The sequence below is a fragment of the Rhopalosiphum maidis genome, chromosome 2 (genome assembly GCF_003676215.2).
Source record: "Rhopalosiphum maidis isolate BTI-1 chromosome 2, ASM367621v3, whole genome shotgun sequence".
Classification (NCBI taxonomy): Eukaryota; Metazoa; Arthropoda; class Insecta; order Hemiptera; family Aphididae; genus Rhopalosiphum; species Rhopalosiphum maidis.
In genome coordinates this window covers 86,028,753-86,048,198 of record NC_040878.1, presented here as the reverse complement: position 1 = coordinate 86,048,198, position 19,446 = coordinate 86,028,753, and the positions used below count along the sequence as shown (strand labels likewise).

Here is a 19,446-nt window from a genome sequence, read left to right as displayed (position 1 = left end):
TTAAATTATTGTGATGTTAAGAACTCCTTGAAAGTATTTTACGCGTTATTATTTCTTAAAGAAATAAAAAACAAACAAAGTTTCCTACAAAACATTATTCAAGTGTAAAACATTAAAAATTAATTTTAATGTATTAATTTTTTAATTATACTACGCTTAGTAGTACTTTCTTATACACATGTGTTTATAATAATATATATAAAAACAAACAAATTATAAACTCATAGATAAATGTCTGATTTTAATGAAATAATTTTTATACTCACTCGACAATTCTATACAGCAATCTAATGAGAGAACAGAATACATAATATTGTTTCGAACTAAAATCATGTGTAAAAGCTTAAAAACCACCGACGGGCGGCCAAATTGTATTACACTTGGTAATATGTATATCATGTTGTTTTAAATTAATTACGCTTTGATGGACATTCTCGTTAATCTTAGGTAATGATTACGAGCGAGAGTCGAGAAACGGAGAAACTGAGTGACAGAGAGAGAGAGAGAGAGAGAGAGAGAGAGAGAGAGATAATGAGAGAACGAGAGTGAAACAGCAATAGTGGTATAGTTCGAATGAGTTGTGGCAAGGAAGGTCGAGGGAAGAATGTAGTCGATATATCGTTTAAAATCGTGTCGGTGGTGCATTTAGTAATGTCGCGTAGTTGCACGACGTCACAGTGACAAATTATTTCAAACTATTCAAGTGGTCGTACTCGAATTGCCCGAGTGAGTGGAAAAAAGCGACGATTATCACTATAACAATTTTATTACTATATCGTTTGTGTACGGATTTAGTAGGATCGTAATCCAGTCGGAGTCGGTTGTAAACATCGGTCGGAACGCGATATATATTTATTAGACGACTGTTATTATGCGGAAAAGTTTTCGGTAACAGTTCGATTTGGCCGAATCAATCGTATAAATGTATGAAATCGCGGGGATTGATCGGGGGCCAGCGAATAGTTGATGACGAGTTTCCGATGACGGAGCACTCTTTTAAAGTTCTCAATTCGTTGGTTTTTGATAAAATGTGTGTGTGTGTGTGTGTGTGTGTGTGTGTGTGTGTGTGTGTGTGGAAACAGTCGTAGAAGTTCACTTTAATCAAATCCTAGACAACATGTCGACGGGGGCTGTAAGAATCGAAAAGGCTAAAATAAAAACAACTATCGAGAGCTACCTGCGTGTATATAATAATAAACCACGAGTCTTCTGCAAGAGGCGTGAAGACGAGGTCCGCGTGATCGTCGGAGTGTACGAAAAAAGCCTCCCGGCGAATATTTTAACAGACCGGAATCGAGTCGCTCATGCGAACGTTCGCCGCCATGTTTACTCCGAACTTAAACGAACGGCCGTGAAAAATATTTAACGTTTTATTACCTCAGTTTTCACGTTCAACGTTTCTGTATCAGTCATTTCGACAAAAATATCAATTGATAAATTATCGTTTGGGATTTCGACAAACGACGTTTTACGAAATGCATTGGAATACATTTAGAATACTGTTATTAGTGTATTCAAAGACGTTAAAACAATATTATCGATAAATCAATCACTACTGGTGATGTTGTCATTCATTATTTTTGTCACCTTAATAGTGCTGTTAAGTATGACGTGACTGATGAATCGAAACACTGAAAACACAAACATTTAATTAGTATATTATTAATATTTAGGATACTGAAATTGTTTCCTTTTATTTATAAGAAAAAAAATAGATTTATTACCGTAAGCATTTACTCACTGTATTTAATTAATAATCATTATAGATAAGCAACTGTCTTAAATAATAATATAATAATATTATTACATCACATAGATATAATAAAAAATATAAAATATATGCATATACAAATTTGGACCTAAACTGTTTTCGAAGTTCATTAGATAGTATTTTAATTTAAGTTTATACATGTAATTTTTTTTTTAAATTCCAAATTGTAATTTAAATTGAATTTCAGATATAAAAACTAGATATTAACAATAATTAAATAATAATTACAATAATTACATTCGGGTAGTTTAATTATACTCGTAGATTTATTGTTAATATAGTACGAAAACTTTAGAAAACAAATACTGTCAAAGCTCTTTAAACTTTTAAGTTTTATCATACTTTATAAACGTATAACGTACTTAAAGGCACATGGCAACAAAATTAATGGTTCATTAATTTATTATATGGATATAAGAATAAACAATAATGTTGCCAATTGATTATGCGTCTTTTAAGTATACTAATAAGTGAACAACAACTTTAATTTTAAATACAATTTAGATTCTCAGTGGAGTGACAGATGAATTTATATCTGATAATACAATTTCGTATGTTTTTAACTTTAATTTTTGGCATACTTTTACAGAAGTATTTACTATACGGGACGTTGATGTGTTGTGTTTCTCTATTGTAACCTTAGTGACTTATTTTACACTTTTAGAGAAATTGAATATTTCCTTTAAAATAATCAAAATGAATACATTAATAAATTGTATACCTACATATTTGTCCAAATTTAACTATGATATAGCTCAACAGTATTATAATTATACAAAATAAAAATATATAAAAAATAAATTATTATATCATAAAATTAAGTTTCAAGTATAAATTCAATCATAATATTTACATTGAAAGCTTAGATGGGAGAACGGTTAAAAGTATAAGAGCTCAGAGATTATCGATGTTTGGCGGACAAAAAAACAGCAATCGAATGGAATAATAATATGACGGGATCATAAATGCTTTAATATTAAAATGTAGCGTACATCATGATGTAAAGAATATTGTTGAGACCTCTTTTTAATGCACGATCAGGTAATAATCTATACGTAAGCATTATTATTGCATATTACAGTGAATTAAAACCGACATAATGCATCAGTGTACCGTTGTTATGCACCACATGTACATAATATTGTATCGTGTACACTTAAAGCTTATAATATAGCTTATATTACGCGGACAATGATCGAACTCGACCGTTTTCCACTCGACTACATTATAATATAATATTTATGATTACATTTTAAATTTTTAAATAAACGCCAGTTTTAAGCGAACGGACTTGAAGATAAACCATTGTTTATAAAAAAAAAATAAACACGAAGATTTATTTTTATTTAAGGACAAACATTATTACTCGCCTTATTGTTGTCACTATATTATATTATTAGTTTAGAAGTACGGAAAATTTTTTATTATTTTGTATAATTTCATTAATTATAATATTAGATAGGTAATATTATGTGATATTATATTGTACTGTATATATTATACTCCACCTATATTGTCCAACCTCTATTTTTTAAACGGCATACTTGATATCACGAGCAACACGATTTCCGTAAATTAAATCCTTTAGAAATCGTCTGTTGTGCGCCGTCAAGTTTTTTGAAGTTATTTCTATCAGTAAAGGACAATCACTGTTAAGAAATACCGAGTTAAAGTTGCTGTGCACATTCTTATGCGACTCCTTATGTACGAAATACACGAGAAAAACTTTTATTTGTACGTTCAAAATGTTTTCTGTTATAACTTATAATAGCGGTCGGTAAGGTCGCTTATTATTGTATAACCAATTTAAAACATAAACATACTATAGTTTTGAAAGTTGTAAGGTAATTTTATGGCTCGCTATGATGTAATATATTAAACGTCAATTTTTTTAATACTCGACTGATGAGATTTTGTTCAAATACTACGCACGAGATGTAACCCTGACTAATCTGTTATTTTAATTTACTGTAGTTTATTTTATTTTAAGCACTGTATTATAATGTTCAGTGATTATTTTTTTTTTTTTTTATCGAGTAATGCGTTAATGCTCATTAGCCCGTTAAAAAAAATATAAATTGCCCGAATGCTACAAAAACCAACTTCAGTTAAAATCGAAATTGGAATCGTATTAAATTTATATATATATATATATATATATATATATTATGTCTATAAGTATGATATTGATTCTGAATCTTGAGAAGACGGTCCGTTAAATATTTTGTGCCACATTTTCAGCTGTTATAAATATACTCAAATATTAGTGAAGATGTAATTTTTTAAAACATTTACCGAACCCAGCTTAATAATAATGTAGGTATTTCAATAACGAAAAGTTTTGACCTAAATGCGTGTACAGGCTCGGACGACTTGGCTATATTATGTTTAGCAGGGCAACCGACTGGCCATGATAATATTTCATTGGCAGTTTTCACATCTCCGCGACCTCTGCGCATATTTTATGCACTTTCATTCAGTTATCAGCAACCAAACCACCTACATCTCCATTGCTGCTTCCAATTCTCCGTGTATTTATGTAGGAATCCGCTTTTAGTCTTTAATTATTCGCTACTCTTCGGGAATCTTTAGCACCCCATCACTTTTCACCGTGAATAGGTAATTATGTATTTAATATTTTAAAGTCCGATTCATTAATTTAAAGGTTCTTTTTGATTTTTACCTACGTACCCTCATCCATATAATATGTATAGAATAATAATATACTCGTCAAACTTTAATTTTTGCTAAAACTCGAATGCGAGTATGTCATCACTGTGTTATAATGATATACACTTTATATTTTTTTGTTTTAAGCAGAAGAAAATATACAGAGGAAATTATGTATTTTTTGTCTCTCGGACGACGAATCGTTAAAAACGATGTTTATTGCGTACTTGTAAAAATGTCAAAGTGTTCATGTACACGAACATTGTGAACAACATTTCCGGATGAAAAAAATAAGAAAAATACCAATTACGCCGACATTATAAAACCGTTAAGAAGCGACAACCGTCATATTCCGTACATAATATTAATAAAACCGCGAAATAAAAAACCGTTTATTGTATTTTTTCAGTCGAAACTAATATATATTTCGCGGCGCGAAATCAGCAGACCACTATGATAATAATGCGTTATGCATATTTATTTCAAGTCTTGTGATTGTCCAAAAACAAATTCTGCGAAAGCTCGTCCGAGTTCGTTCGAGCATTGTACCTACAAAGCGGAAATTAGATCATTTTCAATTTCAATCACAAAAGTGAAACAAAAATGTGACAGATAAATCCGTAATAGATAGGTACAGGTGAAATCGAGACTGCGCACTGTATGTGTCTACATCAAACACTCTATATATTATACATGTATAGAGTCTATAACATCATCGCACTGTAGAGAATATTGGTATCGACATCGATTTGATTACTACCCGGACATGGTCCTGCCAATGTCCAGCAGTATTGCTTTGAAAATTATATGACAAACACGGCCGGTATTTCCAGTGTTGTTTTATAACATACGCGAGTAGCTGCTCGTCGTTTTATATAAGTACATAACATATCCTCATGATATTATATCATACCATATACCATTATTTTAAAACGCCGTGTCCCCGCGTCTTGCGGTCGCATGTATTATGACGTGTACGTCGAGGACAACTATATAGCCAGAGGTAGATTTAGTTACTATCCTCATATGTAGTTCGCATTGAAATTGAAACGTTTTAAGCGTATCAAAAGTATATTTTGAATATTATTTTACCCACAGCGTTACAACACTGCAGATAATGTTCTTAAATTTAAATTTGATAATAAGTCGAAAAACTTACTATCAAGTGCCGCTGAACTCAAATTACGTTTTGCGCCATGTTGCGCGTGGGTTCGAATCCAAATAATGTGCTGGTATACTGTTAAAATGATTTCATTAAAATGTAAGTCAAAGAACTAAATGAAAAAACACGCAAATCACCATTTCTTAAGTCACTGCACATATTTTATAAAGTTTAAACGTCTTTTATCGCGTCGCCAGCAAAACACGCGTACAGTTATTATTATTAAATATACTGCAGTAACACTCGTCAATAGAATAGTAAAAAACTCTATCACATGGCATGTCCATTGAATACTAATCGACGACAATAATTACTGGAGACAAATAGGTACAAATCCTCTTTACACTGTTCGTACATATTTTGAATGGTTAATTCTCACGGAATGATTTTAAAAATCCGTTATAGAAAAGTTCCACGATTATTGGTCGGTAGCGACATTATTATATTCAACGCGAAATTAAAATAATGATCAACTCACAGATCGATGCGTCGTGCGTTTTATACATAATAGTGTAATACTAGAGCGCATAAAAAAAATTAATTTAAACGCGTTTTTAAAGTAAACCCGTAGACAGAGCTAAGGACTAATGCTATTCTTCTTTAGACGTACAGGCGTGCATTTATTTCATTCTTACTGCCTATATGTTTTAGTATCTTTTTTTTTGTTTGTCATTTTTCTTACAAAACACATTTATCTATGGAACGTAAACAGAACGTTTCCCTTTTTTCGCTTAAATAAAACTGACCATTATTAACACATACGTTGAAGACTATGGGCTACGACAGTCTTAATTCTTAACCATAATTCCGAAATCATATACGAAAACCACATAAAATCTTATTAAATAATTCATGTTTTATCGGATGTTATACTATTCATAATGCATGAATCAAATGCGTATACAAAAATAAAAATTCGGGAGGGGGGTTTGAACCCCAACCCACCCTGTATACGTGCCTGGCATGAATGCATTAAAATAATATAAATAATACTGCCGCAGCATACATACACCATACACTATGTATAATTTCGTACTACCCACAACGAATTTCACGTCCCCCACATTGTGATGTATACTACACAAAAGTATAACTGTATATACCAATAGTTAATTGTTGACACACTCAATCAGTCAATCAATTAAGACATACATTTTCGGATAGTTGGTTTTTTTTTTTTTTTTTTTTTTTTTTTAATCGTAACTTTTATAACTATCCACTGAAAGCTATATATTTTACCGTCACGAAACGTTTGTAAACAGAAACTGTCGATAGTCATGACTTATTTTTGCCTTGGTATAGTAAATAATATAAACGATACGACAATGAGGCGACGAGGAAATTAGATTTAATCACTTTATTGCGTATTTTACGGGGAATTATCAGAAAAAACTTTTCCCATAATAACATATTAATAATTCGATTTAATGTATTAAAGTACTATAAAACAACATTACGAGAGCTTTCAATGCAACGGCTAACAGACTTGTCACGTTGGAAATCCGAAATTTCTATAGTAGGTCTTATGTGTATTATGCTAAAAGCCAACATATTTCTTAAGTGTTTTTTTATAGTTTTTTTTAACGAATAGTTTTATTTAAAAGAAGTAGTTTCGTAATAACAGCTTTGGATCCCGAGTCGAGTGACAAACGAATTGATTATTGACAGTGGTGTTATTTATTTATTTTTTTTTAGTTTAACGCACTGATCTAAAAGTATCTTTATAATAATATTATAACTTATAACTCATTTGATAATTGAAAATTGTTATTTATTGATCCATTCATTGATTTTTGGATAAAAAATAACAAAATAATTTCACAGTTTTTGCAGTTTTTCAAATTACTATATCGTATGAAAATCAAAAATTAAGTATAGATTGCATAAATATTATGTTGATAATGCTTTAGAATCAGTCTATCTAAAATAAATTATAATATAATGTTTAATGTATAATAAACCTTATTTTATTTTATTATTTGAAACCATTTATTGTTACTATTATGTGTACAACGTTTCTATCTAATCTTAATACAATATTATTTGATCATAATCTCCGATAATATATTTTAACATTTTCATATACAAATTTAAGCACTTTATATTGCTAATAATTGAGAATATTGTCCTAATTTCGAATTGTATTATTAATTTCTATTCCAATTTTACCAACAGTCTCATAAATACAACGTTAATATGGTATAGAAAACCGGGAAATAAAATCATTATGGTTTGGTACCAGTGACACAGCTTCCAAATATAAATTGGACTTCTTTAAAACAAATATGTTTAGAAACGAAGACCTAAGAATAATCAGCTTAGAAACAATGAGAGACACGTACATTAAATATAATTCACAGACGTCTATACATTATATGATACAATGTATGTGATCTACGATACAGGATTAATATTTTACCTATAAAATATTTACTATTTTATCTTCTATGGATATTGATATATTTTCTTTCGTTTCTACATTTTTTTTTTTAAATTTTTACTTTAAACTAATATCTATATATTATCTAACTTTTTAACCGCAAATTGTACAATTACAATGTATTACGTTTATATAACCCAATAGTTTACCGTCTGATTAGTAGACTGTGTCTCAATAGGCAACCAGTTTGGCAGGCAGTGCGCTTTGTATTATTTTTTTTTAATAAAAGTTTTCCTCTCTCACATATAATAGATGAATACGATTTAACTTGGCTTGGAACCTAACGACTGTGTTTCGGTCGATTCACCAATATACGAGTGTAGCGACTATAATGGTATATTAATTTAAAATTAAACGCCACAAAATTATTTTGTATACCTGCCAGCCAAATAGGGTTGACTTGAAAATTATCAGATCACGCGTAACACAACTGACAAACGAATGTTAAATCAGTTAGCAGTGGGGTCAAAAATGTAATTTATGTTTCGCAGTCAAAATACCTATATTTGCACATGAACGATGTATTCAAATATTGACAATATATATAACAAAATCGAATCTATATACGTAATTACCGTTTCGTTTTTTAGGCGGACACTCTTCAATCATATAAAACCATCGTAAACGGTTTTTGGAAAAAAAAATAATAATAATAATAATAATAATAATAATAATAATAGCTAGCAATAGCCGACAAATCCCGGTGCATGTATATTGTAAATTGCAGCTCTTTCTTGACAGCCGGATTACTTCGGCAAATCGTGTTGAGTAAAATTAAACTGTTTTGAAAACATGATTTATACACGAATAAACGAAACGTTTCGTTTTTATAATGAACAAATTGTACAGATTTATAATTTCAAATGTATTGTTCTCAAACGCGTCTCGAATGATGTCTAGCGAGTAAACGCATACGAGTAAAATATTATAAAACGCGTATACTATAATAAAGCATTATTGTTTATTTAATATTTTTTTGTTGTAAAAATAATTTTGTTACCTAGGTAATATTATTACACTATAATACATATACATATTTCTAAACGAAGAATACAATGACGTTCTTGAACATTTATAGCGTGTAAATAAAAATGCGCATAACTTAAATCAAAAGCTTTTATAACAACAATAAGCCTTGCGCGTTACCAAGAAAGTTTTTATTACGTTATCAAACCGTAAGAAGTTTGTCAAAAATTACGGGTTTTTTTTTTCACGCGATGTAATTAATATCGTGTTGAATAATTTCTTGGTCCAAAACTAATATCTAACATCAAATTTTATCTCGAAAAATAATTTTTATTTTTTTATGTAAAGTTGTGTTGTTTCTTATACATTATATATATATACTTAGTACTTACGAGTAAATACCGCAATAGCTCGTGTGTATATAATATTTTCAACTAGCATAACATTTTCCCAGTTTTTTAAATCAATGTTTATTATATCAATAAAATTCCGAAAATATAAATAAATAATGTTAGCACATTATTTATGAAATGCTGTGTGTTCTAAAGTTTTTCTTTGAAAAATTGAAAACTTGGGTATTTACATTTTTTTTTTTTAATTAAACATTTTTTTACAATACATAGTTTTAGTATTATACTAATATAAAATATTTGAATTGTATTGAAAAAGTTTGTGTGTTAGCAAAAATATTTAATATATTAAACGTCGTCTTTAAAAGTATTTCTTTTTTTAAGCATCAACAAATAAACCACAAATTAATGGTAATAATGTAATTGCTTGCAAGTGTGATATAATCATTAACCATTATGTTTACTATTGTACCGTATAATATAAGTTTTAAATATTAATAAAATCATACAATATACCTGTTTCTTGCACATTGTTTACAATTTATAATTGTTAAACGTTATTACAAGCTGCTTATTAAACACTGATTTGTTTTATAAGAAATTATTTATGAAATTATATTGATAAAATAAAATACATTGATTGGTTTTCATAATTAAACGTAACATAAAATACTAATTTTTATGAAAATAATATAAATAAATAATATAAATCAAACTATCGACGTTCCAATGATAGATTAAAATTTCAAGTTTTTTTATAATTCAATAATATTGTATATTGTATAGTATTTTATAATATTTAAAAAATAATTGTTGTATATTGATCAAACACATTTTTCAAATCAGTATTTACTATTATATTATGTAGATACTCGAAATTTAATTGTCGTCACGCTATAATCCACTCAAATAATAAACATACTATTTTTGATTTAATTTAATATTAAAAATTATTATTCTTACTATTGAGTAAATATTTAATAATTTCATAAGTTTATAGTTCTATCTTTATCATTTACGCGAGTACATTTTATTTTATTGTATGCACTGCAATAATACATTTTTGAAGTATAATAATTTCTAATATCTAATGTTTAATATAACTTAACTGTTCATTTTTAATAAGTAAATTAATGAATCCTAGCTGAGTGGGCAACACTAAAAGAACAAAATTAAATATTAAATTTGTTTAAACCTTTATTATCTCGACTCTCGAGCTTTGAGCTTTAAAATGTACAACCTACAATTTCTGCAGTACATGTTCACTTCATTTCGTCTTATGTCTAGTTGTTTTAGTTTGCCTACATGATATATTGTTATAATTTAAAATAAATTGGAATTTGTAGCCAAATTGTATACCTTTGTACAATTCTAACAAGAAAAGTTGTAAAATTTAAGAATACGGAATTCGTCTAGTACACATTCATTATTCATTGCCCTAACATATTATTATCGTTAAGTTTTACTAGTTTTTCTTTCTTTCCCTTTGAATGTTGTAACAGGTTTGGTCTATAATTCTAGTTTAAATCTTCAATTTATATTAATGTACACCTATTTAAACACTATTTAATGGCACAAATTAACGATTTAAAAAAACGAACGTGTTATTTGTTTGCATTTTGTTTTATTATTAAATAAAGAAAAACAAAATAAAAAGTGGCTTCATTTATTTTTAATCACAGTATACGGATTTTATTATTATAGTGTAAGAAAGTTTATTTTGTTTTAAAATATAAATTTAAATTTAAAGGTTAATACTGTTAATAGGTTAGTATTCCTACGTTTTTATTATATTTTAATAATATATAGTTTGTTATTAAACATTTCGAATTTAATTTTCCCACGCTTTATTTTAAGCTTTCTCTTCTTCAGATATTTGTTTTTATTATTTTCTTGCCAAAAATTTGTATGATAAATTAATATAATTATATATTTTTGAATTTTAAATCGCTTTCATAAGCTTTTTTTTCTCAGTTGTCTTATTAAAATTTAACGTTTTTTGTTTTCTGGTATTTTTTTTTTCATTCGTTAATTTTTTTTACTGTAAAGCATTTCAACGGCGTATAAATTCTGAGCACACCGGTAGTAAATCGTTTTTTGGTTTCGTACTGTTATTTTTTCCTCGCGCGTTTTGCTCCTAACGTTAATTGTGCAATGACAAGTGTGTGGCTTTTAGAAACCAGCAAATGCCATGCCCAAAACAGAGGAAATTATAAACGGCTATGCGTGTTGTAATGGATCCGTGTGGTTTGGAAAAGTAAGCGTTTTCGTTTCAACCGTTTGTGCATTTTGCGTTTGCTTTTCGCGGAAACGGTCGGTTATATGGCTGGGTTAAGTTGACGCGCGTGTAGCGCGAACTCGAATTAATGGTCAGCCGAGGTTTATTTATCGTGATCCTGAACACCTCATATATTCACCCCCCAGTGCAAAACATTTTATACCAAGGATGATCGCTTGGATTTTAGTGCCCCCGTTCTCGTAACAATTATCGTTAGGCCACAAACAAAAAAAAAAAGAATACCTGCAGACTTTGGTTACCTACATTATAAATGATTGTCGCACCAAAACACAAAACTGACTTCTAATTATTTTGAGGTCAATTATCATACGCACATAAGAAATCTGATAAATATTTCAGAAGAAAAAAGGTCTTACGGTTACAAATTTTAAATAAATACGTTTTATTTCAATTTTCAAGACATTATTATTCAAAATTGTTATAATCAACAAATTTATATTAAAATGTACAAATTATTAGTGATAATATATAATAACAATTTATAATAAAAGTATTCATTTGACTATTATAGATAACTATATTAGTGAATGCATGAAAATAAGTTTATAAGTTTTCAACACACTTTATAATATATTATTAAACTGTATGTATCAAAAATAATAATCTTGTAAGTTTTTTTAACTTGAATTATCACAATAAGAAAAGCAAAAATACAAATTGCAGATAATACTAAAGCATACATTATTTACTTATTATAGTGCGTTTTCAAATATGTCCATATTGTTTACACGAAACATTCTGATTTGAGTGAAATACTTTGAATCTTGTTTAAAAGAAGTTTATCAAACACATTTCGTTACATACAAATAATTTAAATAATATAAATTCAGTTCATAAACTAATAGAATTAAATCAAACTGTCGTAGTCAACACTCGTTAATATATTTTCTTTCCGATTTAAAATTTGATTCTCCCAGAAAACAATATGCTTTTGAATAGTTTATAAAAGAGGAATAGCGTAAAATGGTAGATATAATATGTTTATTACATATTATTATACTAAAATGGAAACATTTCTGACAGTCTAACGTTTCATTTAATCAACTTTTTCATTTGAACTTTTTGTAAACCAATATGTAAGTCGTACACGTACTCTGATCAGACATTTCTTGTTAACATTTAAAAACTTAAATATTTCGTTCGTAATCCTCAATCTAAAAAATGTTTGGTCTTTACAGTTTTGCACGAAGTCATAATAATTTGTATGTTTGTATCTATATGTTTGATCAAATTTTATTAACTCTGCAGTTCAAGTAACTATTCAATGTACAATAAAAATAAAACAATTTATCTGATTAAAATATTGTTATTTATCTTCATACAGAAACGAGTTTATATATTTTCTTGGTCCTAATTAATATAGTGTTCAATATATTATTACTATGACATCAGTACAACATTCTTTACGTTTATAGCGAAAATTATAACCAAATATACATCATATCAGTCAAATCACGCACAATAGCAATAAATTATTTTAATAGCTGGTAATCATAAAACGTTAAATTGACTGACATAAGATATATATTTATTGTTTTATAATAATATATCACACTAAAATACATAAACAGTACATTTTTTAAGAATTGTGTTTAAATTACTCACTTCGTATTTAAAATTCTATGAATGTTTGATTTCAAAAAACAAAAATGTTCGCATTTTTCCAATACAATTGCCTTAAACATTCTTAAAATAATTTTTGTGCAAAAATATTTTTTTCTTTTATTATTTGTATTCATACGATAATATTTTTAGTTATATAAATTTACAATAAACAATATAAATATCTAATAAATAGATATATTTAAAATAATAATGAAAATAAGTAATGTTTTACCTTGAAATTTATATGAATAAAACAATTTTATAAATATATTTTTAGGATTTTTAAAAGCAATTGATTTTATTAAATGTTCACAATCTAATAAAACCAAAAATTAATTGTATATATTAAAAAATGTTATTATAATTGTATTATTTAGGTTTTAAATAAAATTATAGTGAAATATTCCGAAAATAAAAAATTTAATTAAATGTGAATGAAATAAAAATATATACATAATATACAAAATAATATGTTAAAAATATATTTAAAGTTTAAAGTATTATACGGATCGAATAAAAATGATAATTATAGAATAAAAGTTATGTAAGTCCTGAAGTATTCTTGAAACGAAAAACAATAATGAAATTCTTGAATAGGTATTGTTTAATTAGTAAAATGAATACGTTGTGTAAATCGCTAGGTAGTTAGAAGTAATTAATAACTTTATACCATGACCACTAATTATCGTGTAAATTATTCATTGTTGAATTCACATTTTGTATGAAAAGTTCAAGTTCAAACATTTCAAGACGCTTTTAGAAATATGATTATCAATACGGATTAATTGTAATTGCGTTTAATTTATAGACATTTTGTAATGATAACGCGTGTTGTTTTTTTCTCCATAATTGGACATGTAAAAAGCTAACCCTCTGATCTCAACAAATCGTTACCAACTACTTAATTACAAACGAACGCACACTGTGTACCTGCCTATTAAACTTCTTGGCATTTTCGTTGGTTATACAGACTATTATTTCAAGAGATTAATGAGCTACAATTAGTTTATAGACAAAGTATATTCAAAATGTAATTATATATATTCTGTAAAATATAATACAGACGCTAAGCTATATTATATGTACGTCAAAATAATGAAGCGTGTTGATAATTATTATTACAATTAGGAGGCATATATCGAAGTAACAATAATTGATTTTCTGGATTGTTTCAATCCAATCAATTCATGCTATTAACTTATATTCATAATTATTCTTGTTGACTTACAATGGCGGATTTAAGGTGGGGCCCAAAGGACCTCACCCCCTCCCTCCATTGGCATAATTTAAATACACATATTTATATGTATTTGTTAATTACTGAAAAATTTAAGATTTTCGTTTTGGACTATGCCACCCCCCCCCCCCCCCCCCCAAAAAAAAAAAAATTAAATCCTGGATCCACCACTGTTGACTTATATGTATATATATCACGGAATACTGACATACTGTAAAAATATTATACATTATTATACCTCGAAATATTGATATTTTAATTATAATAGATTCATATATCCATATACAGTTTACGAAAATAATTATGACAATTATTGTGGAGTATTAATTATCAATATTTTTCAACTAAATCGATAATATCATTATTGATTAATAAACATAAATTTGTTTTTATTTTAAAAATTATACGTTTGTCATAATAAGTTAAAGTCTGGATATATTTATTTCGATCCCAAATATTTTTTTGATACTACGAATTAATCTTGAAATAAGTTGATTTAAATTTAAAAAAATATATATTACAAGCCTATAATGCAGCACATAACTATTTGTTTGTTTGTATTTATTATTTATTGATCATTTTGACAAAATATTTTGGTAAATTATAAAATATAGAATTTCGTACTAATACTGCTGTAATTCTACTGCACCTGGGTTTGAGCATATATTATTTATTTATTTTATTTTGACGTTAAAGTAACGTGTCCAGGTCAACAGAATCAGGTGGTATGGCAATCTGGTATATGATACATATCCATAAATCATAGTTGGTCACGTTTGGACACGGACACTCTACTTTTAAAATTATGATAAAAGTGTAATCCACCCGTGGCCGATCGGATAAAGCAGAATAGTCGCGAGGGTGCTCATATGTTATCATTAAAATTTATAAAAATATTATACAATATCACAATATTATAAGAAAATTCTGAAAATGACCAATAGTGTAAGTACTTATATTGCAATTCAGAACGCCGTTCTACCAAAACCACAGTATTATTGCAGAGAAAAATAATAAACGCGTCATCTACTCAAATCGGCATTAAACAGATATACCTGAGAAACCATCGCAAAAGCGGTAAAAGACCTCCATATGAAAAAAACGGAAAATATGCCAAAGCCGTGCACTTTTACGTTAAGAGACATAAACGTTTCATGTCACTCCTAAGTTTCGTTTGGCTTGACTTTTCCATCGTAATAGTATCAACGTCGTCTAACGGGCGATTCCTTTTCAGAATTCGCGTTCACTGTTTTCGTGTCCCATCGATGTGAACCAACGCCGCATCATATTTGACAAGGTTCGAAAAAACTTTTTTTAGAAAAATAACGTAACCGTGTAAAAATTATTTTTCAATTTCAATTTCATCTCCGTGAAATGTTTTAATCTAACGTCTCCCTAAGTGGCGATTTGTATAATACCGTCGTCGGCCATTAATCAGAACCGTTAGGAATATATTTGTTCAGAACCGACGGAGGGTAACGTGATTAAAATCCACGACTAATTTGTACGGTAAAAAAACCAAAAAAAAACCGTTCCTATGAAATTTACTTCCGTCCAAAGCGCCATACCGTACCCACGGCGGTGTAATACGCCCCCCTTCCTACCGCCGATCACCCATCTCATCATCCACGTGTACAATGCATTTCTCTATTTCGCTCGTTCAGCCCTTTTTAAACGGTCCAGTAGGGAATAGCATCACGTACAGTCGTACAGGAGGGCTTGTATATAGTATTACAGTAGTGCTGATAAAACTCCTCGTGTACATCTCATCGTTACACTGACAAGGGTTGTAAAAAAAGCGCACACAAATTTAATTTAATTTACCATATATACATTATATAACTTTTTCTTTTGTTTTATCCTTTTTCGTGAAAAAAAAATATAATGCATTTTCGTCTATCGTGTCTAACAATTTCTAGATTATATACCTACATATGCTTATGTGCTATTCATACAAACGTTCTTTTTAATAATAATTTAATAATATTAAAATACATAAAATAGAAGAAAACGATTAAAAATAAACGTATTTAACGTAACGACAAAAATATCGCGAGTAAGCGAGTATTCAACTGGTTATGCGGTTTTATGTTAGACATTTCGTATTGCACGACATTTTAATCGTTGGCTCTTCAATATTATAATACTAAAGCAATTTATTGATAATATTTAAAAAAAAATATCAACAATAAAAATTAAATCGGCTTGATATCGGGGGCGGTTTTAATTCTTTGCCTGGGGGGGGACAATATTATTTTTACATTAATATTAAACAAATTATACATATAATTAAGTCAATGAAAATATTTGACAAAATAAAGAGTAAGATATCTTGGAGGGGGGGGCATGGCCCTTAAAATTTATTTAATATACAAGACTTGTAATTTTTTGCAATGGTTCGGATTGTCATAATAATAGACTACCTGTGTGATATATATAATAGAACGTAACATCGATCGACGAAAATGTTCAACACGTTGATGTAGATCGGTTAAAATTACTTTTAAAGCTATTTTTATAGTGATGGTATTACGCCTATTATGATATAGAAAGCACTAATATTATTAAAGGCTTTGCTTCTTATGAAATATTATTTTAACAAAGAGCCACGATAGTTATATAAAGAAAGAGAATATCTATATAAACTTAGAAATATACTTAAAATTACAAATCACTGAAATGCGATTCTTTCAAAAACGTTTTTATTTTTCATCTTCATAAAGTGTTTTGGCTATGACATCAAACAAGAAGTAATAATTGTAACGCTAACATGATTTAATTATTTTTCTCTGTAATTTCATAATTAAAAGTTATAACTAACGACAATTACAACGATAGCGTGGAGAGTAATTGTTTATTTCTAATCAACCTTCAAGCGAATACAAGTTTTTCCAAAATATCGCCCAAATCTCTAAAATAAACACTTAAGTTATATTAGTAAAAAGTAATTTACTTGAGTTGTATACAAAAACCTATATACTCCTCATCATTATTTTAATAATATTTCGAGAGTTTAAAAAGTTGTATATTTTTTTATATGCTTTCAAACAAGATAGAAATATATTTTATATTTATGACAATGACAAAATTTCCATATAACGACATATACCGGTGGTAGTTAAAATAGAAAAATTACTTATTTAATATACAATTTCACAAATGTTTAAAAAATATTGTTGTCTATACACTCGGACAATAATAGTTAATGTGCCAACTAGATTCAATGAATATTTTAATACATTATTTATTATTTTTAATACCCCAGAGGTCAAAGGGATACTAAGTACAGTTAACTCAACAGTTATACGGTGTAAAATAAAGACATACATAAGATAGAAGAATGGTTTAATAAGTACATAACTACATAAATTATAGTTTACAATTACTATTCATTACTACATTTAGATTCTGAGAGGAGCGATGAATATTATTATTATAAATTTACAATAGTATGATATATTGATTTTACAATGATGTGTTTTTTTTTTTTGTTTTTTGTGGGTCTGTGTAAGTAGTCGATGAAAAGCTTTATATTTTACTTTAGGGATAATTTTACTTTTACATATCAAATAAGATCTTCTTTATACTTTAGAGAGATCAAAATTAAAAATCCCAGTCTTTTTTTTATAATCAACAAATAAAAAAAAAATCAATGAAAAACAGGAAATTTACGCAAATCCAATATTATTATTAAAACAATTGTTTTGTTAACCAAAATGTAGACAGTCTTCGCTCAGAATAGTTTCTCGTCGTATACAATGGGATGTCATTGGATTCGAATTCAATAACATTTATTAAAGTGATTTACTTGATTGCTATTACCATTTGTATTTTTAAATTTAACATTTTAATTAAATTTAAATTTTGTAATTTGATAAGTGGAGTATTCTGAGCTAAATTTAATTATATTTGTGAACAAACATTGTGGCTAGCACTAATAAAGAAAGATAATTTCTTGCGTGAAAATCTGGAATCTTAAAGTTTATTCACTTTGGAAACTCTAGACATGATAATTCATCATTAATATAATTAATGATGCGACTCGTGTAAACACATTTAAAAATGCTATATGGTCGAACAACCGTCTAAAAGCCAACGACTCTAAACAAAATTCTTTGACTATGATATCCAAATAAGAGCCGTTCTCTCGACCGATCTCACAATAATATCATATCAACAGTAGCGTAGCCCCATGGAGGGGGGGCAACGGGTCAATAAGGTTATGTCCCTGTCAGGTGTGCACATCTAGCACGATATTAGGTGTTTGGGGGTATTTCGTAAGTTATTCCGATCGTCGCCAAAGGTATTATAGTGATGATAATATATTATCATATTATTTATTTACCGATTTTGTTACATTATTTGCGTACAGCAGAGCCCGATAAATGCCACACAAAATCAACGTGGGCCTCGTGGCGCTGGCCGCTCTGGCGGCGGCCGTGCTGGCCGACCCGACGGTCGATCGGCGCGCCAGCATGGGGTTCATGGGCATGCGGGGCAAAAAAGACCGGGACCAGGGCGGCGGCGGAGGCGGCGGCGGCGGCAGGGCCGACGAGACTTCCGCCGCGGTCGACCTGGACAAGCGGGCCATGGTGTTCCGGCGCCCGATGTTCGACGGCGGCAGCGGGGCCGCGGTGTACGGCGCCGGTCCGGCGGAGGGCTTCAAGCGGGCCAGCATGGGGTTCATGGGCATGCGCGGCAAGAAGGACTACTACAGCAACAACAAGGGTTCCGCGGCCGGGTTCTTCGGTATGCGCGGCAAGAAGGTTCCGTCCGCGGACGCGTTCTACGGCGTCCGCGGCAAGAAGTGGCTGGACCACGAGGACGCCGTCGACGAGGACGGCCAACTGTCCCCGATGTACATCCTGTACAGGATCATCGACGAACTGAAGTCGGAACTCTCGGACCGGGGTGAGCGTTTTGTTTTTGTTTTTAAACTATCCTGG

At 29.3% G+C, this 19,446-nt stretch overlaps 1 protein-coding gene across 2 annotated transcripts in view; it reads left to right on the top strand.

Moving 5' to 3' along the window:
- LOC113554113 (tachykinins-like) overlaps nucleotides 1–19,446 on the top strand; it is a 49,871-nt gene that overhangs the window by 29,163 nt on the left and 1,262 nt on the right. Inside the window, exon 2 of one of the 2 annotated variants that reach the window (XM_026957809.1) lies at nucleotides 18,876–19,411. In XM_026957809.1, coding sequence (XP_026813610.1) covers nucleotides 18,886–19,411 — 526 coding nt within the window. In that variant the 5' untranslated portion in view covers nucleotides 18,876–18,885. Of the gene's footprint in view, nucleotides 1–18,872; nucleotides 19,412–19,446 lie in introns of both variants that reach the window. The other variant, XM_026957808.1, reaches the window with a different exon arrangement.